Raw genomic sequence first — 23,301 nt, 5'->3', positions numbered from 1 at the left:
TTTGAAAAACAAAGGCAAAAAGCACTCATGGGTGTCTTCACCTTTTACCAGACTTTTGTTTGCTTGAATAAATAACAGAACTTCATCTGATGTTTCTTACTTGCAGAAGGCGAAACGTCCCATGCAGCTTTAAATAGTAAAATACTTACTGAAGAATCCACTAAAGACTGGAACCGTGATATAAAGTACATTTTTCTGTTAATGAATACTCAGTCTAATAATGGTTAGCACAGCCTGGAAAGAGCAAAACAAACAAAAACTCGGATCATAAGTACCCAGGGAGCTCAGTTCAAATTTCACTGCAGCTCCTCCAAACGTTTTTAAATACCGGTAGATATAAAACTAATACCCGATATGTGTTGACTAAAAAGCTGGTGATCCATTCACCTTCGTTTGTGCTATAAGGAGCCACGTCAAGTTTTAACCTCATCGCATTTAAGCATACAATGTAGTAAAGCCAGAACTGGATCATCTTGTCACTTGCCTGCCACCCTGCTCCTCTCAGCCTTCGCTAGGAAATCCGCCACCTCAGCTAAAAAATCCGTCACTTTACTTCGCCTTGCTCTAGTCCAGGGGTGTCAAAGTCCCTCCTCGAGGGCCGCAATCCAGTCGGGTTTTCAGGATTTCCTCAATGAATATGCATGAGATCTATTAGCATACAATGAAAGCAGTGCATGCAAATAGATCTCATGCATATTCATTGGGGGAAATCCTGAAAACCCGACTGGACTGCGCCCTCGAGGAGGGACTTTAACACCCCTGCTCTAGTCTAAATAATTTATTTAGCAGAAAACAAACTTTAGTAAATAATATATTAATCTAGGAGGAATACCTATATTAATATAACAACAACACTCGATTTTAAAAAGATCAGGCTGCAGGATGGCGATTAGTCTATGAAAAAAATGAATTACCCGGAGCAGAACATTAAAAAAAAAAGCTTTTCCTAGCGGAACCCCACTTGCATAGAAGCGAGCTCTATAGGCGTCATTGTCAATGAGTGCTTGAGCGCCCCCAATATTGAACAAGCTCCTTCTTTATTTCAAGGAAGGAGTACTATACTTTGCATTTTAAAATGCTGGTATGTATAGGCACTTGGGACCTTTTCAGTAAACTAGCGGCATTTTTACAATGACTCATTCGGCAAGGAAGAATCCTGACCCTAACCAGTGTGCCCATAACATTATCCAGCTAGCTTAAAAATAGCAGCTCTGCACCGACTTAAAATAAAACTTCGAGAATCCCTTCTAGCCTCACGCTACATAGCAGCAGGTCAGCCAGCGACTACAACTCCCACCATGCAATGTCCTAAGCGGAAACTGCCTGCTTACAGCCCGCTGGTCCTTGTCTCCGCAGTAAACTGATTGGCTCGCGCTGTTGAGGGCGTTTAAAGGTCGAAGGGGGCGTGTCTTTTCCGAGCAGTATCTCCGGGGCACGTGGCTGTAAAGTTGTGCGTGAGGCCCGTGCCTGTAGAATCCCGGTAAAGCTGGGGCTATGGTGAGTCTGACGTCATCAGGCCCGTCCGAGATGCGCTGCCAGTGCATTAGCACGGAGCGCGCTTTGCACGCAGGCTGTGCAGTTGGAGGAGGCCCGGATCAAGTCTGACACTAAGCCAAATCAATGGGGTAGAACCGTGCAAAACTGCATCCACCTGTCAAATGACAAACCTACTTCTGCTTCCCAGTTTGTCAGCTATTCCCGTACTTTCTAGGCATGCTGATATACACCTGTATTGCGTCCACATGTACTTCAATGATTTGGCACCATAAATGGATAGATGCATTTGACTAGATAGATATCTGGTCTAGTTTCAGTACATTTTGTCACTCTGCCAGCCCTATACCTAATCTATTCTGCATGCCCATTCCCCACTCCCATACCTTGTCTGCTCTGCATGTTCAATCCGACTCTTCCCATGGCATACTGGAAGTCAGACTAATGCCAGCTGTAGTGGGTCATTTACTGTACCTTGTAGTACTAAGGTGCTAGCTGAGACAGATCAAATCCTGACTGGTCGACTCAGTCCATGTTTTCTCACATTGTGCTTAAGGGGCTATGGTTACTCTTTATAAATTATAACACAAGTCCCCTGCTTATTAATCATGTTATGTGCTCTTTACCAGGCTGTGATGGGTGTGCAGCTGGTGGTAAGTCTACTAATGGCCAGCATCATGCAGAAGATGTCTCCACACTGGTCTTTTGCTCGCTGGCTGCTGTGCAATGGCAGGTGTGTGCTGAACCTTCCTGAAAATTTCTTCTACTATAATCATCAGTATTTACAGAGGACACCAAGAGCAAAAGCTGAGCATTCCTGACATGCACAGAAAAGTATAGTAGTAAAAAAGATCTCATGAGTGGAAATGTAGCACAGAGTACAATAAGTGACATTTATTCTCAGAGGTCCTTTAGAAGAAAATGCAAAGATCTTTATTTCCCACGTTCCTCCTGTAACAATCTAGCCTGAGGTCTGCAAAGTCAGATGGAAGCAGTCACCAGGAATTAGAAACAAACATTGAATGAAAACTTGATCTATTATTTTGCTCAGTTCTTTCCCTTTTAGATTTAAATCAAGCACCACCCTTTCTAAACATGTGAATTACATTCTGATATAGTAGGTAGATCATTGCTCCAAAATGGTTATAATTTTAGTTTTCAGCTGATAGAGGATAAAGTGACTCACCTAAGGCCAATAGGTGGGAGAGGCAGGTGTTGAATCCTGGTTTTGCTGTAACCACTAGGCTACTCCACTTTCTTAAGGGGTAGAGCAAAGACCTAGTGAAGGTGAGAAGTGTTGCTGATCTCAAGATCAAATGGTGCTGAGTTCTGGAATTGGCATGTATTTTTTTTGTAATTATTTAATCGCAACTAGACTGGTGTTATACATGCAGGGGTCCGAGAACCCATTGGCAAGCTATGCCTTCTTCAGCTTCAGGCAGACTGGGACCACATGTGCCTAGGTAACCATTCCCTAACATTAGCCCTGTAAATGGGAAAGAAATTATTGGAATTTGACAAAAAAAACCCTGAAAAGTTCATTTTCTGGCAAATTGCCAATCCTCTTCACTTATTTTTATTGAGTATCTTGGACCCAGGGGCTGCACACACACCATATAAAGTGTTTTTTCCCCAGAAGCTAAAATGGGACAGATATATAGGAATTTTTAATTTATAACATTTTATTGAAGAAATCAGTAAATATACAATAATGTAATACTAATAAAATAGTCATTACATTAAAATTCATCATATTAATTTCCATCAAATGTCTTTCATTTCTTCAAAATATATTTCCAAATTATCCATTACATCTCTCAATACCCTCCCCCTATTTCTTACCTCCCTTCCCTTTTCCTATTCACCTCTCCCCATCCCCTCCTCCTCCCTTCCCTACCCCCCTAAATTATGTGTAAACCTTTTATTAAAGAAATAAAATAACCCAAAAACTAACCCCCCCCCCAGACCCAATGAAAGTTGACAAAAATAAAGAATAATAAAAATAAGAACTGGAATTTTAAATAAATAATCATAGCTTCAGTGTAAATCATTAAGAATTAAACTTCTTGCCTTAGTTGAAAGATTCTGAATATATGGATCCCAAATTTCCATAAACATACAAGAATTTTCCTAGCTGAACGCCTAACTTCCCAAATCTCAAATAACAAAAGACGATGAAACTGGTTCCTCCAATGCCAAAAACTAGGTGCTTCTTTTGATAACCAAAATTGCATAATACATTTATAATTTATAATTTAAATTCACATTGTCTTCAAGAAAATTAATTTAGTTTCTTAATTGATTTGTAATGTTTGTGGCTTATTTTAAACTAGCTTATATCGGTACAAACATCCCTCAGAAGAAGAACTTTATGCCCTGGCTGGGAAACAGAAGCCAAAGGTCAGGAGGGACAGGTGAGAAGATCTAGAAGTGTCGGGTAGAGGTTGAGGTGTGTGGAGGGATCTCCAAACCTGATTCCAGCTACCTCTTTGCTGTTTCTTAGGAGACTGAATGACATGGTCGAGGATAAACCTCTGTCTGTTCCGAAGGACATCGACCTCCACCTAGAGACAAAACCCATCATTGCTGTGGATGCTCTTGGTGAGTCATGTCAGAAGGGATCAAGTGATCAAGTTTGCTTTTACTTGTACTATATCCATGGATTTACAGATGGCAGCAGAAAACAACCAATTGACCCATCCAGTGTGCTCAGTTATTCCTGTCTAGAGCACTAAGGATATATTACAGTTTATAGTCAGTCCCCACTAGAGAATGACACGGGGACAAATTTGTCCCTCTCCCCATGGGATCTATCTCTATCCCTGTCCTGTCCCTGTAAGTTGTCCCTGTCCTTGCCCCATCCCTGCAAGTGTTTGAGGTTTGTGCAGATGTGGACAGAGCTTGCATGGATGGGGCAGGGATAGAGACAGAACTCGCGGGAATAGGATGGGGATGGAGATAGATCCCACAGGGACAGAGGCAAATTTAACCCCGTGTCATTCTCTAGTCCCCACCTTTGACTCTCCATACTGCTGTATAGAGGAGCATACAAGATCTCACACTTACAGCCACACAAATCTTTGCCTTGCACTGAGCAAAAAAAACACCCACCCCTAAAAAAGAATAGTACCCCAACAAATGAGTGCTACAATCTGCCTGTTCTTTGTATTTTCCAGTGCTTCGTTATTTCCTGGAGTACCAGTGGTTTGTGGATTTTGCACTGTATGCCACTGCCGTATACATTTTCACAGAGGGTTACTACTGCTTCGCTGACCCACTGAAGGATGTGAATATTGGGGTTCTCTGGTGCTTGCTCAGTGTCTTCTTTTCAATGTATCCTTTACTTTCTGGCCCAGGAGTTTTAGAACAAGTCACTGGTGTGATTCCTTGGATAACACTTTTCCTTTGGTTGTAGGAACTTAAGCTATAAATTTACCAATGAAAAAAGTTTGACAGTTTTTCAGCTCTGAGGGTGGCTACTTTACCCAGATCACTGCAACAGGCTGGTGTTGCCCTTTCACCATAGGGATTTAATTTGGAAAACCAGAGCCATGGGTCCTTGTTGTCATGGAATAAAACCAAAAGCCTGACCTGGGTGAGGCAACAAACGTACTGCCTGAGTTTCCATGGCTGAAATCTAAGACTAATGGTGAGGCCGGCTAACATGTTGTAAATGTGTCTAATGAGCTTCCTTGCTGAGAGAAGATTAGGAGAGGGTGTGGATACAGCAGGGTCTCTACACTTCCTACTCAGCTACAGAACATTTTTATGGACTGTTTTAAAAACACACACACACAATGGTGAGGCCAGAGGTGGGTCTGTTTGTTTAGGCTGTACTGCTTCTATCCAGGCCTTATGTGAACTCCTGTGCTTCATTCACTGGAGGGATGTCATAAGGGGCATTTGCAGACCATTACACCTGGGCCATTTCTGAATGTGCTCCCAGAAAGCAAGGAGAGGGACCAGAGCAGCAGCAGGGAACTCTGCTTTATGGTCCTGCCCAGGCCTGCAGCCTAACTTCCTAACTCACCCTGGAAATCCTGCAGCTTGTCAGGTTTTCAGTATATCTACAGGAAATGCAGTACAGTAGATGAATTTACATATACTGGGTGTGTGATGTATTCAAATCTGTCCACACATGTTTGCATGTCCTGTTAACTTAACTGGCTACTGGGGTCACTGGCAGCTTAGTTTGAGCACTGGACTGTACTATAATCTGTTTTGAGATAGTAGCATACATAGTAAATGATGGCAGATAAGGACCTGAATGATCTATCCAGTGTGACCATTAGTTATTCTCATTAAAAAATCCAAAATTAAATTTAAAAATCCCTTAAAAAACATCCAAATTCTTACCATGGTTTGACATCTTGGTAGCCAGTTATAGGCATCCTGGCCAGAAACACAAGAAGAACAATCTGCAAAACACATTTCTCTGAGGTTTTTTTTTAATTTAGTTCAAGTAATTTTTATTGAATTTTCTAATAGAAATAACAAGGGCTGAAAAGCCAATACAATCAAGAGAATAACAACAATTTACTATCCAGGATAGAACAAATAAATATGCCAGTTAATTAACAGTATCAGCAGGGCAGGATTAAAATGTTGAGAGCCCCTAGGCACACAAGTCCCCTGGGCCCCCCCCTGCCCCACCCCACCCCACCATGCCCTGCCCCCTTCCACACCCCAGCATTCCCTGCCCCCTTCCACACACCCTGCCATGTCCCCATTTATTTATCTATTTTCTCATTTACTTCTTTATTTCCATTTATTTTATTTTAAAATTCAAAGCAAACAACAAAGATTACCATACTAGTGCCAGTGTAGTTTTTCTTCTATGCAACCTCCAAACATCTCTGACCAAATCCCCCCCCCTTCCTTCCTATAGGAAGAGATCTTCAGCTGGCAGGGCTTTGGGAAGCCCACCAATTTATATTTTGCATTTGTGTAGAAGGCATGGGGCATGGCAGGAAGAAAATTTAGTGCCCACCATTTTATTGGACTAATACATTACTCAATTAGCTTTCAGAGGTTAAAAAAATCTTTCATCAGGTCAGTAAACTATACTGCTGTTACAGTATCCCTGTCCTGACCTGAGGAAAGGAGTTATAATCTCTGAATTTGTAAAAAATGTATTAAAATTAGTTCAATAAATAGTATCATCTTATTTCCATTTTCTATTAATAAACGATTATCAACACAGCTACAATAATACTTTATCCTAAAGCAAAAATAAATAAATAAAACAAATAGAAATTTTTCTCTATCTTTGTTGTCTGGTTTCTGCTTTCCTCATCTTTTCATCATTTTTGTACTTCCATCCACTGTCTGCCCTCTCCATCTAGTGTCCACCCTCTCTCTCTTCCATATGGCATCTTCCCTCTTTCTATTTCCCTTCAATAAACTGTCTTTCCTGCGCCCCTTCTCTCCTTTGTACATGATTCATCTCAGCTTCACCCCCTCCCCATTTTTTCTGTTCTGGCATCCCTATTTCCTTTCCTTCCTTTCCTCCCCCCATGCCCTAGCATCTCTCCCTCCCCCTCCATGTTCTGGCATCTCCTCTCCTTCCTTTACCTCTGGTCTGGCATCTGCCTCCTTAGTTTTCCTTCCCCCCTCCCATGCCCTGGCATATCTCTGCTCTCCTTCTCTTCCACCTTTCCCTCCATTATCTAGCTTTTCTTCTTCCTTTCTATCCCTCCCTTCTTCCTTTCCCCTGGTCTGGCATCTCTCCCTCCCCCTCCATGATCTAGTATCTCCTTTCCCTCCCTCCCATGGTCTTGGCATCTCTCTTCCCTTCCTCTCCCTTCTCTGATCTTTCTTATCCCTCCTTCCCTCTCTCTCCCCAATTGGGTGCAGCAGCATTTCTCTCCCCCTTCCCTCTCCTCTCCCCACCCTCTCTCTCTCTCTGTCTTACACACCTGTTGGCAGCGCACAAATTCTTTTCTTCCTTCTGGGTCCTTGACTGCCTGCCCGAAAACATCAGGGGGGCCCACCGGCATTAGGGAAAGGCAAACAGGCTGTTCGGGCATCTCTTCCCCTTTCAGGGTCGGCGTTAGGGGGCAGCAAACAGGGCAGGGAGTCCCCAACTGCATGGTGAGGTGATGATTATTATAGCAAGGAGGAAAAAAGCCTCAAATCCCTGTCCCAAGTAAGAGCTTGTCTTGCTTGAGGACTAGAAAGAGTAATGATCCAGGCCCATGCCTTCTTACCACAGCAGAGACTTGACACTTCAAGTCTTCAAATATCTACTCTCTGATCTATCACCACCCGACAAATAATGCTTCTTCTAGGTCAGTGTTCTTCAACCTTTTGACACCTATGAACCGGGCGGAAATAAAACAATTATTTTGTGGACCGGCACCGGTCCACAGATCAGCAGTTGAAGAACACCGGGCTAGGTCGTGCCCATCTCCACCCAATCTCCGCCCCATACCCCACCCCCATAATAGTACTAATTGTAACACCATTTTTTCCATTCATTTTTCATATATATACACACACACACACACACACAATATAATCGTGTTAACAACACATAACGGTTAAGCACAAAATTAAAATACACAAAGCACATTGTATGCTTTTCAACATTCATTCCTACCAGAAAACAGATAACCCCATGCAAATGCAGGACCAAAAACTAAAAGTACTAATATTTACAAACAAACCCTAAGATGCAAGACTCTGCAAGCAGTACAACCACAGAGGAAAATAAACAAATGCATTTCTTCCTGAACAGACATCAGATGTAAATCAATCACTAAATAAAAAAAATAAAAGCATTCCCCCTACCGCTGTTGTCTCTTTCCCTCCATGCTGTGCCTTGCCTTCTGGCCTGCCCCCCGGTGTTATCTTCGGGTCGGTCCATGGTGCGATTAACGTGGCGTCTTCGGGCCGGCTCCCTGAGTGCTGCATTGCACAAAGCTGTGGGCAGCGGCTTATCTGGAAGCCTTCCCTCTGACGTTGCGATGTCAGATAGAAAGCTTCCGTGTCAGGTGCAGGACTAATAGGAGCCTTTTTCCACGGCTTTGTGCACTGCAGCACTCGGAGCTGGTCTGAAGAGGCCGCGTTGATCGCACCGTGGACCGGCAGCTGAAGAACACTGTCTTCTGCCCAATGGACGTGCCAGCCCTGTGGACCGGCAGAAAATTTCTGCAGACTGGCACCAGTCCGTGAACCAGTGGTTGAAGACAGTTTATGGCCCGTGACCCTCCAATTGCCACACCCCCTTTTTGACTCATGCATTAAATTTAGGTGTGTAACTTTTAATTAAAACTAATTAACACCAGTAATTGCTCAGTAAGATCCCAATTATTGGCACTAATTGACTCATTATTCAATTAAATTGCATGCACAATTTTTATTACTTCTTATAGAATTCAGGGGCTTGTGTGTATGGTCTCCTTGAGTCTGGGTGAACATGAGGTAGCTCACAGATCATCAGATCAGACTTGAGGTAGTATTTCTTGATATTCACAAGAAAATAAGACAGTATATCTGGAATAAAATCAGTCAGGTGTAAAACAAAATATTATCAGGACCACAGATATTGCAGGTATTAAAGTTTGCAGTGCATCTATTCCAGTGATCCAACCCCATCATGATTTCCAATTATGACCCTTTAGTAAGGCTGCCAACTGGATCCAGATTTAGAGGACAGGGTTGATCCAGTCCTGGGTTTACCCTGCTGCATGTAGGGACTTGTAGTTCAGATTTTTCCATTGCATTCCCTAAGAAAAAGAAGACTCTTAAGTCCCAGCATGCACTGGGGTAAACACAGGCCTGGATCAACCCTGTCCTACGAATCGATCCAGTTGACAGCCTTACCTTTCAGAGCTTTGTGCTATATCTGCTAAAAACTTGGTCAAGCTGGGCTTTAATTGGGTTCTCAGCTGGCTTTGGATTTTCAGGCTAGTCCAGTCCTACATGTACCAATTTTAAGAATGGGCTTATGATTCTGACTTGGGTTAAATCAGGACTGAATCAGCCTACCATGCCTGGCAGCTAGTTTCCTCATCTGCAGAGATGCCAAGTTACCCATTTTAGTACTGGTTTAGAATTTACATTCCAAGCACTAGTGCCTGATTCTCTCCATTGAAAGCAGTGCTGCAATCCCCATAATGCACCAGGAGGGGGATTCAGGGTGAACATAAGAATTGCCGCTGTTGGATCAGACCAGTGGTCCATCGTGCCCAGCAGTCCGCTCACGCGGCGGCCCTTGGTCAAAGACCAGAGCCCTAACTAAGACTAGCCCTACCTGTGTACGTTCTGGTTCAGCAAGAACTTGTCTAACTTTGTCTTGAATCCCTGGAGGGTGTTTTCCCCTATAACAGACTCCGGAAGAGTGTTCCAGTTTTCTACCACTCTCTGAGTGAAGAAGAACTTTCTTACATTCGTACGGAATCTATCCCCTTTCAATTTTAGAGAGTTCCCTCTCGTTCTCCCTACCTTGGAGAGAGTGAACAACCTGTCCTTATCTACTAAGTCTATTCCCTTCAGTACCTTGAATGTTTCAGTCATGTCTCCTCTCAATCTCCTCTGTTCAAGGGAGAAGAGGCCCAGTTTCTCTAATCTTTCACTATACGGCAACTCCTCCAGCCCCTTAACCATCTTAGTCGCCCTTCTCTGGACCCTTTCAAGTAACATCATGTCCTTCTTCATGTACGGCGACCATGGACGCAGTATTCCAGGTGAGGGTGCACCATGGCTCGGTACAGCAGCATAATAACCTTCTCCGATCTGTTTGTGATCCCCTTTATCATTTCTAGCATTCTGTTCGCCCTTTTTGCCGCTGCCACACATTGCGTGGACGGCTTCATCGACTTGTTGATCATAACTCCCAAGTCTCTTTCCTGGGAGATCTCTCCAAGTACCGCCCTGGACATCCTGTATTCGTGCATGAGATTTTTGTTACCTACATGCATCACTTTACACTTATCCGTTAAACCTCATCTGCCATGTTGATGCCCATTCCTCAAGCCTGATTATGTCACGTTGCAGATCTTCGCAATCCCCCTGTGTCTTTACTACTCTGAATAACTTTGTATCGTTCGCAAATTTAATCACCTCATTCGTCGTACCAATGTCTAGATCATTTATAAAGATGTTGAAGAGCACGGGTCCAAGCACCGAGCCCTGCGGCACCCCACTGGTGACGTTCTTCCAGTCTGAGTATTGTCCATTTACCCCCACTCTCTGTTTCCTATGATCCAGCCAGTTTTTAATCCACGTGAGTATTTCACCCTCGATTCCATGGCTCGCAATTTTCCGAAGTAGTTGTTTATGCGGAACCTTGTCAAACGCCTTCTGAAAATATAGCTATACAATGTCGACCGGGTTGCCCTTGTCTATCTGTCTGTTTACTCCCTCAAAGAAGTGCAGCAAGTTTGTCAAACATGATCTGCCTTTGCTAAAACCCTGCTGACTGGTCCTCATCAGCCCGTGTCCATCAAGGTGATCAATGATGCAGTCCTTTATCAGTGACTCTACCATCTTTCCCAATACCGAGGTCAGACTCAGCGGTCTGTAGTTTCCCGGATCTCCCCTTGAACCTTTCTTGAAGATCGGCATAACATTCACCACCTTCCAGTCTTCCGGAATCTTTCCCAATTTGATCGACAGATTGGCTATTAGTTGAAGCAGTTCAGCTATGGTCCCTTTCAGTTCCTTGATGACCCTCAGATGGATGCCATCCGGTCCCGGGGATTTATCGCTCTTAAGCCTATCAATCTGCCTACACACCTCCTATAGACTTACCGTCAATCCTGTCGGCTTTTCGTATTCATTTCCAGCATATAGCCTGATGGATTTCAGTATGCTGTGTACATCTTCGGTAAATACAGATGCAAAAAATGTGTTCAGTTTGTCAGCGATTGCTTTGTCCTCCTTTAGCGCTCCTTTTATTCCATGGTCATCCAACGGTCCCATCGCTTCCTTCGCGGGTCATTTCTCCTTAATATATCGAAAGAACTGCTTGAAGTTCTTTGCCTCCTTGGCTATTTTTTCCTCGTAGTCTCTTTTGGCCTCTTTTACCGCCTTATGGCACTTGTGTTGATGTTGTTTGTGCTTGTTCCAGTTTTCGTCCATTTTTGACCTTTTCCATTCCTTAAACGAAGTTTTCTTGCCTCTTATCGCTTCCTTCACCTCTAGCCACACCGGTTCTTTGTTCTTTTTCCTCTTTGATCCCTTGTTGATATGCGGTATATATAGATTTTGCGCCTCGGTGACTGTATTCTTAAAAAGAGACCAAGCTTGCTCTAGCGTTTTTACAGTGCTTATCCTCTTCTTAATCTACTTCCCTACCATGAGTCTCATCCCTTCATAATTCCCTTTTTGGAAGTTCGGTGCCGTGGCTGTCGTTTTGGTCTGATGTTTCTCCCCTGCGTCCAGATCGAAGCGGATCATATTGTGATCGCTGTTTCCCAGCGTCCCTTCTACTTCTACATCTTGTGCCAGTCCTCGTAGACAATTTAGAATTAAGTCCAGAATTGCATTTCCTCTAGTGTTTTCCTTAACAAGTTGTTCCAGGAAGCAATTGCCTATAGCATCCAAAAACTTGGTCTCTCTAATGCAGCAGGAGGTGCCTAGGTTCCAGTCTATTCACGGATAGTTGAAGTCACCCAAGTAGCGTTTAATCTCATCCGTCATTTCTCCATCAATTTCTTTGGACTGCCCTGGGGGTTGGTAGTAGATGCAGATCTTCGTTTCCAGGCCATTTGTTGCCGGAATTTTGACACATAGAGACTCTAACTTATCCGTTAGTTGTGCCGTGTTCTCTATAGTAGATTCAATTCCCTCTTTGATGTATATGGCAATGCCCCCACCTTTTTGAGCCACTCTGTCTCTGCGGTATAGCTTGTATCCTGGTAGCATAGTGTCCCAGACGATTTCCTCAGTCCACCATGTTTCTGTGATGCCTATGATGTCAACGTTATTTCTTTGTGCCATAGCTTCTAATGCACCCATCTTATTTCTAAGGCTCCTTGCGTTGTTGTACATACACTTGAGCTTGTGGCCTGTTCCTTTCTTGTATTTCCTTCCCTTTTGTGTCCTTTTTGATCTGTCTTGCCTGTGATCTGGTGAGTCTTTCCCTCTATCTTCTTGCACGGTATCCTCCGGATATACTGGTTCCCGAACCATCGACTCTCTCTATTGGTTGACTGTCAGCTTACCCCTTCTTCCTAATTTAAAAACTTCTCAACTTCTCTCTTGATGTTGCTTGCAAGTAGCCTCGTTCTGTCTCCGCAAGTGAGAGAGGGGTGGGATTTAGAGGGAGACAGAATAGCAGCTGGAGTGAGAGGGAACTGAGGAGACTGGAATCTAAGAAAGGAAAAAGCAGGAAGGGATTTCGGGCCTCAGGATAGGAGAATTCTAAGCAAAACACTACAAATAAACTGCAGAATTTTGAAATATTGTACACAGAATTTCACCAGGAGTAATATACAGTTTCCATGTCCTAGGCAGATAAAATAGTTCAGTCATTGGTCTAAGTTCTTTTTTCTATCAAGAACCTTTAATGTGGAATAAACTTCCTTTTTATATAAGAGCTGTGTGTAAATTATATGACATTCAGGAGATTGTTAAACACATACACGTATTTATTCAAAACCTTTTTTGAACTGATGTGAGAATTCTTTTCTTAGAACTGTTTAACCAGATTTGTACCTGGTGTAGTAGATTTGGAATCTGCTATGAACTTTTAGGGTAATGGTGGAATGTGTCATAATGTAATATTTAGAACCATTGACTGGGAGAGTCTCCAATATGGCCTTTGACCACACTCCCACAGAAGGGTGCTTTTCACTGTGATGCACCATTACTTCCGCTCAGAGGAAGGCGGGGAGCGCTCAGTCTGCCTAACCTTCGCATTCTTCTTCCTGCTGGTTGCCATGGTGACGACGATTGTACGGGAAGAGTACCTGGAGTTTGGTCTGGAGTCTGGTCAGTAACTCCCACTAGGAAAAGTGCTGAAGCCACTCTGGCAATGCTGTGGCAACACTAATGAACAAAATGAGAGTGCAGCAGGTTGGAGAGGGTGACCCCCCCCCAGCACCTGCTTTTATTATGGAACTGAGAATTATATCTCCATGCATGCAGTTGGGGTGAAACTAGCCTGTCTGCAGTGACATGGAGCTTTATGATCACCTTACCTTAAAAAGTTAGGTTTGTATTCTCTTAAATGCAGAGGAACATTTCTCTCCTGTTGCAAGGAAAGCTCAGAAACCTAGATTGCTTAACCCTAAGGTAAAAAAACAAAACAAATGAGCTCTATCGCCAGTCCTAGAGATGATAGACTCCATCCCCTGAGCCCTTAAGTCCTAGAAGTGTCAGGCTCTATATATCTATACCCATCCCTTAAACACTCCAGTCCTGTAGGTGATGGGCTCTATATCTCTGTGCCTATCCCTTTGGCTCTCCAGTCTTATGAGTGATGGGCTCAATATCTTGGGCCAGTGTTGTAGCAAGAGAGGTTGGTGGCCAGCAGCCGCACCATGTGCCTCCCTACTGTTTCCTGCGGCACTGTGTGCACCTCTTGAAATGTTTGCCAGCGCGAGGAGCATCTTCCACCCGCTGCTTGCGCCAGCCTCAGCTCCCTTCTGATGTCATGTCCTGGTCCAGCAACCAGGAAGGGATGTCAGAAGGGAGCCGAGGCCGACAGCAACAGGTGGAAGATGATGCTCACACCGGCAAACATTTCAAGAGGTATGTGGGGGGTGGGGGCAGAGAGGAGAGGTGCTAGTGCCCTCATGAACACAGCACCTAGGGCGGTTACCCCCACCCTCCCGCCCCAACTCCTCCCTACTATTAGGATTACCATATGTCTGGATTTACCCAAACATGTTATCTTTTTAGAGGACTGTTTTGGTGTCAGGGCAGTTTTTGAAAACCAGGCAGTTTGTCCGAGTTTAGGAGCAGAGAGCCACGTCTGGAGGGTGTCCATGCTTGCATGTAACATCATCATGGCCACATGCTTGGAGACCCTCCAGATACCATCACTTGACATCCGCACATGCTCAGAGGCCCTCCAGATATCATCACGTCGCATCTGCACATACTCGGAGGCCCTCCAGATGCAGCCTTGAGCTCACTGGAGGAGATTTATGTGGGACTGGGGCAGAACAGGGTGGGGCTACGTGTCCTCTTTTTTTCGTGGACAAATATGCTAACCCTACCTATTATACCACGGCTCAGGGCCCTCCAGTCTTAGAGATGACAGATTTTGTTTCTCTGCTGGGTCTCTACACTTGTCCCCTTCAGCCTTATAATTCTATCTCCTTCTGCAGTGGTCCTCAGCATACATCCTATTATCCTCCTCATGCTGTTTTGTATTTGCTTGTATCTGCAGGTTTTGCAAATCTTCATGAAAACCTGGAGTTCTTCCTGAAGCAGCAGGGATGGGATTGGTTGTAAGTTGCCACAGGGCTGGATTGTACCATTTTTTGTGTATGCATTGGAGACTGGAGTGTACTACCTTGAAGTATCTGAACTGCAGCTGCACACACCAAATATAAGCTCCACTAAAAATATTGCCTCAAGCCTGTGCCAAGAAGCATCTTGCAAGATAGGAAAAGGAGAAGCAGACAGGGCCGGATAGGCCCAGTAGGCACGTTCCTAGGGCCTGAAACTGTCAAGGGGCCCGTTGAAGGAGGGCACACTGACTCAGGGTTCCAATTTCTCCCCCCACCCCCGGCATCGGCGCTCCCCCAGGCCCCTCCCCCGCTCGGCGTAACTGGCAGGTTGCTAGCTACCCAATCCCTGCCGCCACAATTTCCTCTCTACAGGGGTGTCCAACCCATGGCCCATGGGCCGCATGCAACCCCGTTTGAGGGCGATGGGCGTTTTCCTCTGCCACCTGGGTGTTTAGCTTCTTGCCAACTCCCTCCTCCATCTTGCTGCAGTGTTCGCTCAAAGCCGCAGGCAGCGGCTCCTACATGCCTCCTGCATCTGACCCGGAAGCGTACCCTCTGACATTGCGACTTCAGAGAGAAGACTTCCAGATCAGCTGCGGGAGACACGTAGGAGCCACTGCCTTCAGCTTTGAGCGAACACTGCAGCAAGACAGAGGAGGGATCCGGCAAGAAGCTAAACATCCACAGCACAGAAGGGAGGGAGAGAGAAGGATGTGTTGGTACTTGAGAGGGAAGGAGCACAAACGGCAAATGATGGTAGGAAGGAAGGAGGGGCATGAATTTAGGACACAGAATGAAGGGAAAGTGGGAGGGGAGCATGAGCCATAAGATGGAAGAACGGAGGGAGAGAGGGAAAAAGAAGCTGAGGTGAGGGAGAGAATAAAAAGGGGAATTGGGTGTCTGAGAGAAGGAAAGAGATGGTGCACATGGGGAGATGAAGAAAGAGGAGAACAATTGGGGAGAGAGAGAATTATTGGACATGGTGGTGGGAGAGGAGTGAGGTAGAGATGCATGAGAGTGGAGAGAAGGGGGAGAACATACTGGGTAAGTACAGAGGGGGAAGGTATTAAAAGAAGTGCTAAATTGGGCTTGGGGGGAGTGCTTATGGGGCCAGAAACAGAGGATAGAGAGAGTGGGCAATGGTCTGAAGGGAGAGAAGTTGGATCTGGGGTGGTGTGGATGAAGAGGGAAAGAGATACTTGAAGGGAGAACTGTTGGGAAGAGAAAGGGAGAAATGGTGGACCAGGCAGGGGGAGCGATGGGATGAGGGCAGTTGGGAAGAGAAAGGGAGAAAAGTTGGATCTGGGGATGGAAGGGAGAGAGGGAGAAATGTTAGGCCTGTGGATGGAAGGCAGAGAGATGCAGCATCTCTTTTTTCCCCCTCCATTTCATTGTTCAGCATCAAGGGGGGAGGGAAGAAGAAAACCAGAAAAGAGTGGGAGCAAAATGTTGGACCATGGGGATAGAGGAGGAGAGATGGACCCATGGGAGGGGAGGGAAGAGAACTGGGATAAGAAGATGCTAGGAGATGGAAAGAAAGGGACAGGGAGTTATAGCCTGACCAGAGGAGAGAGGGAGGAGGATTCTGAAAGTGGTGAGCCATGTGGATGAGGTCAAAAGGGAGATGGCAAGATGAGTGAGAGAGCAGTGAGTACAGTGGTAGAAATGTGGTATTGGGGAGTAGATAGCAGGAAATAGGAGGCTAGGAAAGGAGTGAGATGGGAAAGCTAGGGACTGAGAGAAGATGGAGAATTGAGAGGTAGCTGAACATTTAAAAAGAAGAAGGGTGATAAAGAAGGCAAGATTTGAATGGACAGAGGCAAGGTGAGAAAAAAAATAGCAGATGGAAAGGAGGCCTGGAAAGAGTTAAAATAGCAGATGGAAAGGAGGCCTGGAAAGAGTTAAAAGAGCACAGACAGAGGAAAGCAGAACAAGATGATTAGTATATTAATATCACCAGACAGCAAATGTAGAAAATTTTATTTTATTTTCAGTTTAGTGATTGAATTATGTCAGTGTTGAGAATTTATGTCTGTTAGCTTTGTTTTTGCACTGTTTTTGTTTCTATTCTGATGTTGCATGACATGCAGAGTCTGGTATCTGCTTTCAATTTTTTCTGTTTCAGTTTGCTCTAACACTGCGTGCGCCGGCTTCCCTTCTCCTCCCTCCCTGTCATGATGTAATCTCCTGTTTCATCGAAGAAGGGAAGCCGGCGCACATAGTGTTAGAGCCCTATTGCCTGGGTTCAGTTCACTTACGGACGGTGGGCAGTGAGGGAGTGGAAGGGAGGGAAGCTGATCTCACCTCACCAGGCAGCCGTGGGGGGGGGGGGAATGCTGCTTCACCCAATTGGGGAGAGAGAGGTAAGAAGGAAGACCAGGGAAGGGCGAGGAGAAGAAAGAGATGCCAAGACCATGGGAGGGAGGGGAAGGAAAGGAGATACCAGACCAGGGAGGGGAGGGAAGGAGTCAAATGCCAGACCAGGGGCAAGGAAGGAGGGAAGGAAGTGGAGAGGAGAAAGAAAAAAGGGCACATGCTGGATTGGGTAAGAAAATAGGTAAATAAATGGGGGCAGAGCAGGTGGCAGGTGGGGTGGGGCAGGTGGTTTGGGCAGGGGGCCCAGTGGACTTGTGTTCCTAGGGGCCCTTGACAAATTAATCCTGCCCTGGAAGCAGGCACTAGAGAGATGCTCATGAGGGTCCTTTTGTTTTTCCCTGATATTGCTTGCCTTTCTTTTTTGTCCTTATTTAATTCATTCCTTAGGATTCCACTGATTTTAAAATGTGAACTGCTAAATTTTCATTTTAATGATTTGTGATGCAGTGATCCTAAAGCAACGTGGAGGTTTAGGTTCTGGAGTGTGTGTGCTGTATGATGTGTGTATCTTGCCTTGCTGAACCTATTACTTGTTTCCACTCTCACAGAATCCCTGTCAGCAGATTGGCCATTAAACTCAGCCTGGTAGCTTTCTGCTCCATCATTGGTGCATGTTTGACGTTCCCAGGGCTGCGATTGGCTCAGACTCATCTGGATGCTCTAAAGATGGCAGCTGATAGACCCTTGCTGCAGTAGGTATATTTTTGGGAAGGGAACATAAGATTAGCTATACCGGGTCAGATCAATGGCCTATTGAGCTCTGTATCCTGCTTCCAACAGTGGCCAATCCAGGTCACAAGCACCTGGTAGAAACTCAGATAGTAGTAATATTCCGTGCTAGCAATCCCAGGGCTTCCCCCATGTTTATCTCAATAGCAGACTATGGACTTTTCCTTCAGGAGCTTATCCAAACCTTTTTTATTCTCTGGCAATGACTTACAGAACTTAGCTATTCGTTGAGTATAAAAAATATTTCCTCCTATTTATTTTAAAGGTATTTCCATATAACTTCATTGCCTCCTAGTCTTTGTCCTTTTTGAAAGAGTAAAAAATTGATTCCGTTTTACCCCTTCTTCACCACTCAGAATTTTAAAGACCTCTATCATAGTCTCTCTCACCCATCTCTTTTCCAATAAAGGTAGGGGTGGGGTTTGTTTGTTTTTTTCCATTTCTTTTCTCTTCCAACTCAATCTGAACTACAATTGAAATTTTGGCACCCGAGCTTTTATTCAGAGCCATCTAGGCATTTCCCCATTTCAACAGAATAATAGGATGTTGCAGGCTATTAATTCATTGTAGCTGTGTGCTAGGGAGCCTTCCACAATCGCAGGCTTTAAATCCAGCCACTAGCTGTGGCCCTTGAGCAGCAACTGTGCTGTCCTCTTCACCCCAACCCTGGGGATTGTGAACCTGGTCTCTGCAGCTTCCTTGGCCCCACTTGAGATCTCTCATTGAGCCAGTCTGAACCCAGAACTTTAAGTACCCAGGACTGGCCAGGATACTTCAATAGCTCACCTTTCGCAAGAAATGGCCCTTTTAAAAAAAAAAAATCTGAATGTGATCGTTTTTACAATTATTATAACCGCAAGTTAGGTAAAAATGCTCTGTCATAACGCCACTTAAGGGCAACTCCCATCTCTGATTGTGATACTGGGTTCAGAGTTCTGGATAGCTAATAAAGTATAAACCTATAGGGTGACAGAGAAAGGGGATCCTGGAGACTTGCTGCCCAGATTCCTAACCTGGGCTCTCTCTTGACTCCTAGGATCTTACTGCATGCCAGCTTCCTGCCTCCTGTCATTGTGGTGGTGCTGTGGATAAAGCCCATCACCAGGGATTTCATGCTACAGGCGCCTCTAGGCAAAGAGTCTGTCCAGCTGTGAGTATGCTGGTTCTGTGCAGCCATGTTAACACCTGGCTGAAAGTGCATTTTAGCTATTGTTACCTGAAATTCACTTGTACCCACCTAAAGTACAGGCTTTCCTCTAATATACTTGTATTACAAAGTACTAGAGGAATGCCATCTGACTCATGTCATAAGGAACTGGCTAACCCAGTTCTGGTTTTATCGCATTGCATGCATGGATTTCTCAGGAAACTCAACGGGAAAAATCAGAACAAGCCCATGCATGCTGAAAAGTAAAACCAGGACTGGATTCACTTGTTCCTTATGAAATGGAATCAATCAGCAAACCTAGTGTGTTGAGGCCAAAAGGCTGTAAATTTTACTGAACTAGGATTATGTCAAACACATATAATCATCTCAGAGAATCAGACTGCTGCACTACTAGTTCCCCCACCACCACCTACAATTTCCAGTATACAGTTCAGGAGTGGTTGGACTGTTCCACTGTACACCATGAAGGGGAGCTCTTCCACAGAGCCCTAATTAAATCATAAATATTGGAAGGAGGGGGGGGGGAGTCATTTATTTTTTATAAAGCACCTATTTATTGGTATAAACTGTGCGCATACTTTGTACTGAGAGGCTGCTGCTTGCGCATCTCTTTGTTTCAAACCTTGACTTTCCCCTTATGTGACTCAGAGCCAAACAGGGTGATAGTCCTGTACAAAAGATGGGGTCAGGATGTGTTTCACGTGTAAACCGAGAGCGAAATGCAGTTTTGGCAACTGCTTGGGGGTAGGGGAGATCATTTTTTGAGTAGTAAATATCTTGACTGCACCATGTTGTTGAGACTTTATTGTTTCTGCACTCATCTATTAAATGTTACTGAGGGATTTTTTTCTCTTTCTGGTTGGGACAGGATGTCTGATTCAACATTTAATACGGTGCGCCTCTGGACCATCATCCTGCTCTGTGCCTTGCGCTGTGCCATGACACGTTGTCACCTACAGGCATACCTTGGACTTGCTGACAGCTGGGTGCAGCAAATGAAGAGGGAGGCTGGACGCATCACCATAATTGAGATCCAGCGCAAGGTTCCTGGGGTGGAGGAGAGGGAGGGGGATGGAGAAGAGTCACAGGTTCATGGGGAAGGGGAGATGCATCTTTATGCATTATACTTATATAACACACACAGCTTGTGTGTCATGTTGACACTAATTTTTCTGCCTCACTACTGTTCATCCTGAGCTATTCTGGTTTCTTTTCCTTTCTAGATCTCACATATTTTTTGCTATCTGACTGTTGTTGCACTGCAATACTTAGCACCAGTTATTCTCACCTTTCACGCCACACTGCTTCTGAAGACAATGGGTGAGTAGCATCAGAAATGTATAGTCCTGCTCCAGCCACACTCATAATGAAAGCCATTGGCGGTGTAGCAGCCACTTCAGAGCAGGCATCTGGCAAGGAAATGATTTTGTAAAATAAAGGGGCTCTATGAGCCTGCGCTGTAGGTGACTCCGTGGCAGTTGGTTCACTCCTGGTTTTACCTTCAGCAGCTTGTCATTGTCTGCTTTTTGAAACTGATGCTACGTTTCATTTTTGTTTACCTTGCAGGTAACTACTCTTGGGGCATGTTCCCAGTAATTTCCCCCATTATCGAGGCCACGCCAGACCCCTCAAGCTCCCCTACAGCAGATGGAGGAGAAAGTGAAGTAAACATTCAGGCAACCGTAGCACAGCTGACGAGTGCGCTACGTGGGATCTTCACCCCACTCTTTTATCGTGGCCTTTTTGCCTTTCTGACCTGGTGGGTGGCCCTGTGCCAGATCATCACCAGTCTGTTTGGGCTTTATTTTCACCAGTACCTGGTAGCATCATAGTAGCACTGGCAATTGAGCTTGTAAATGCATCTCCCTCCTGAATGAAAAGTTTCTGTTACTGGGTCTTAACTAGAGCTTTATTAGTATACACCTAGTGGCAGTTCTGAAAAGAAATTCAAGCCCTCTTACAACACACACTACTTAACAGCAGTGAACAACTTGCTCCTTCTGCGGCATCCTTGACTATGCAAGAGAAATTCACACACATTGTTACCAGTTCAGGACAGTTAATACCAGTTCCCACTCTGTTACACAGAGTTTGTGTATCGCTTTACGGCTCTCTGAATGTTTGATAAGAAGGAAACGGTGTTACACCTAGAAATGAGTCCCACTAAGGTGCTGTGCTTGCAAGGACAGAGATTTAACAGCTCTAACTGTGCCTTACTGAAAGCAGGCCTTGAGACATGTTTTCACTAAATCAGCATGAATAGTGAAGTGAAATGTACATCAAGAATAAGGCAATGGCATTTGTGTGGAGATGAGAGTACTTTGGTCTGTGTACATATCTTAATCTTTGTTTGGGCTGTGGGGACGAGGACTTGAATAAACTATGAATGTGTTTTCTTCAAGGCTTAGTATAAACTAAGCATAATGTTTGAATATTTCTCTTTAAAAAAAAATCAAGGGAACTGGAGTCACTCTGAAGCACATCAGGCTGGACAGACAAGACTAGCATTTTCCAGATCTTTTCCCTATAGCAGTCTCATGGCCCCCAGAATCAGCTAAACAATTCATTTGATGACGATTAGAGTCCCCTCCCCCAATTCTTCTTTATGACTGAATAGAGGCAGAGTGTTTCCTTTTAAACCTTCCAGGATGGGCACAAGCCCTTCTGCTTGCTTTGAAAAGTAACCCCAAAAACCACACGCTGGTTCCTTCAGTTTCACCAGAAATGGAAGATTCCTTACCCCATATCTCTGTAGAAAGAAATAGCAACTCTCCCCAACACCTTTGCAGAAGTTAAATGAAAAGACAATAACGCTCCCATAGTTCATGCACTTTCCCAAGGAATGAATATTTGCCAAAATGGACATTATAAATTGAAGAGCCCCCCCTTATGTGTGGAGGCTGGTGTTTCAATGCAAAAAGCCACATATAAAAAGCCATCAAAGCAGCCTGTCACACTCCAGCCTCCTCATAGGCTTTGTTCAGAAAGGGGTGTGCATAAGAGGTACTGGGGGGCACTTCTAGCCTCTATAATCATAATATTCTTTTTATGAACATTGTCACTGTGGTAACTTGAGCTTACACAGTAGCAAAACTAAAAGGAACCTCTGGCACTAGAATTCAGAAGGTGCCATGCATTGCACTGTACAAAAAGTGAGTGACTGTTCCACTTTTCTAGCAAAATAATCTCTCTGACCAGACAAAATTAAGCCTGGAACAGGGTTGTGAAGGACTTCTTTAGCTGGCTTCACTTAATTATGTGCATTTTTTTTTGGTGTTGAAGCCTGTGGTGGGGCGGTGGTTGCTAGGGGCCTCGGCTGTAGCCTATTCAGACATGCAGACAGCAGCCCCTCTGGAGAGGTGCCCAGACATGACCCAAGAGGGCTGGGACAATGACTGATAGTCTATATAGACAGCAGGCAAAGAAAATTTGCCGGGGTTATAAATCTGCAAAACCTGTGAAATGAGGCAGCTGAGAACATTGGACCTGAAGTTTTGAGCTGTGCAAACCAGCCACAGGCACAGTGAAAAATGGCTGGATGTATTAGAGTTGGACACAATATAAAAAGAGCTGAGATACATACAGTCCTGTAGTTTCAAGCTTGGTGATTGAATCTTCTGCGTGAAAACACCAAAGGGCTGAAAGACCATTTGAAAACTGAATTTCCCTTTTGAGCATGCTTTAATTTTGTATTTACAGGGAAATCTACATTCTGACCGTGTCTGCTGCATCATTTGTTTTTAAACTGCCCCTTGTGCTCTCTTCTTTCTCTGTCCCTCGACTTAAATCAAAAGTGAACCTCAGTGGATTATAAAGGCTACTCATAAACAGCACCAGTTCTCTCTGCATGCAGGGAATGGAGCTGCTGAACCAGCAGCTCCCTCCAATGGCCAGCTCTGTCCTATGTTACATTATGGAGTCCTTTTACAAAGCTGGGGTAAAGCACTAGTGCAGGGATAGATAATTCCAATCCTCGAGAGCCAGGACCAGGTCAGGTTTTCAGGATATCCACAATAAATATGTATGAAATGGATTTGCATGCACTGCCTCCTTGAGATGCAAATCTATCTCATGCATATTTATTGGGGATATCCTGAAAACCTGACCCCGGCTCTCGAGGACCAG

General features: G+C 44.6%; 1 protein-coding gene across 1 annotated transcript; it reads left to right on the top strand.

Moving 5' to 3' along the window:
- The first annotated feature begins 1,385 nt into the window (after positions 1-1,385).
- TMEM161A (transmembrane protein 161A) lies at positions 1,386-21,577 on the top strand. Its single transcript, XM_033955183.1, has 12 exons — positions 1,386-1,497; positions 2,124-2,227; positions 3,828-3,908; positions 3,998-4,095; positions 4,671-4,827; positions 13,283-13,434; positions 14,840-14,900; positions 17,828-17,971; positions 19,045-19,158; positions 20,045-20,219; positions 20,400-20,496; positions 20,743-21,577. Exons 1-12 carry the CDS (start codon positions 1,495-1,497, stop codon positions 21,006-21,008), a joined length of 1,452 nt encoding a protein of 483 aa, XP_033811074.1. The 5' UTR covers positions 1,386-1,494; the 3' UTR covers positions 21,009-21,577.
- The last annotated feature ends 1,724 nt before the right edge of the window (positions 21,578-23,301 follow it).

This window comes from Geotrypetes seraphini, chromosome 8 (genome assembly GCF_902459505.1).
Source record: "Geotrypetes seraphini chromosome 8, aGeoSer1.1, whole genome shotgun sequence".
NCBI classification, from domain to species: Eukaryota; Metazoa; Chordata; class Amphibia; order Gymnophiona; family Dermophiidae; genus Geotrypetes; species Geotrypetes seraphini.
This window is presented reverse-complemented; position numbering and strand designations above follow the sequence as displayed.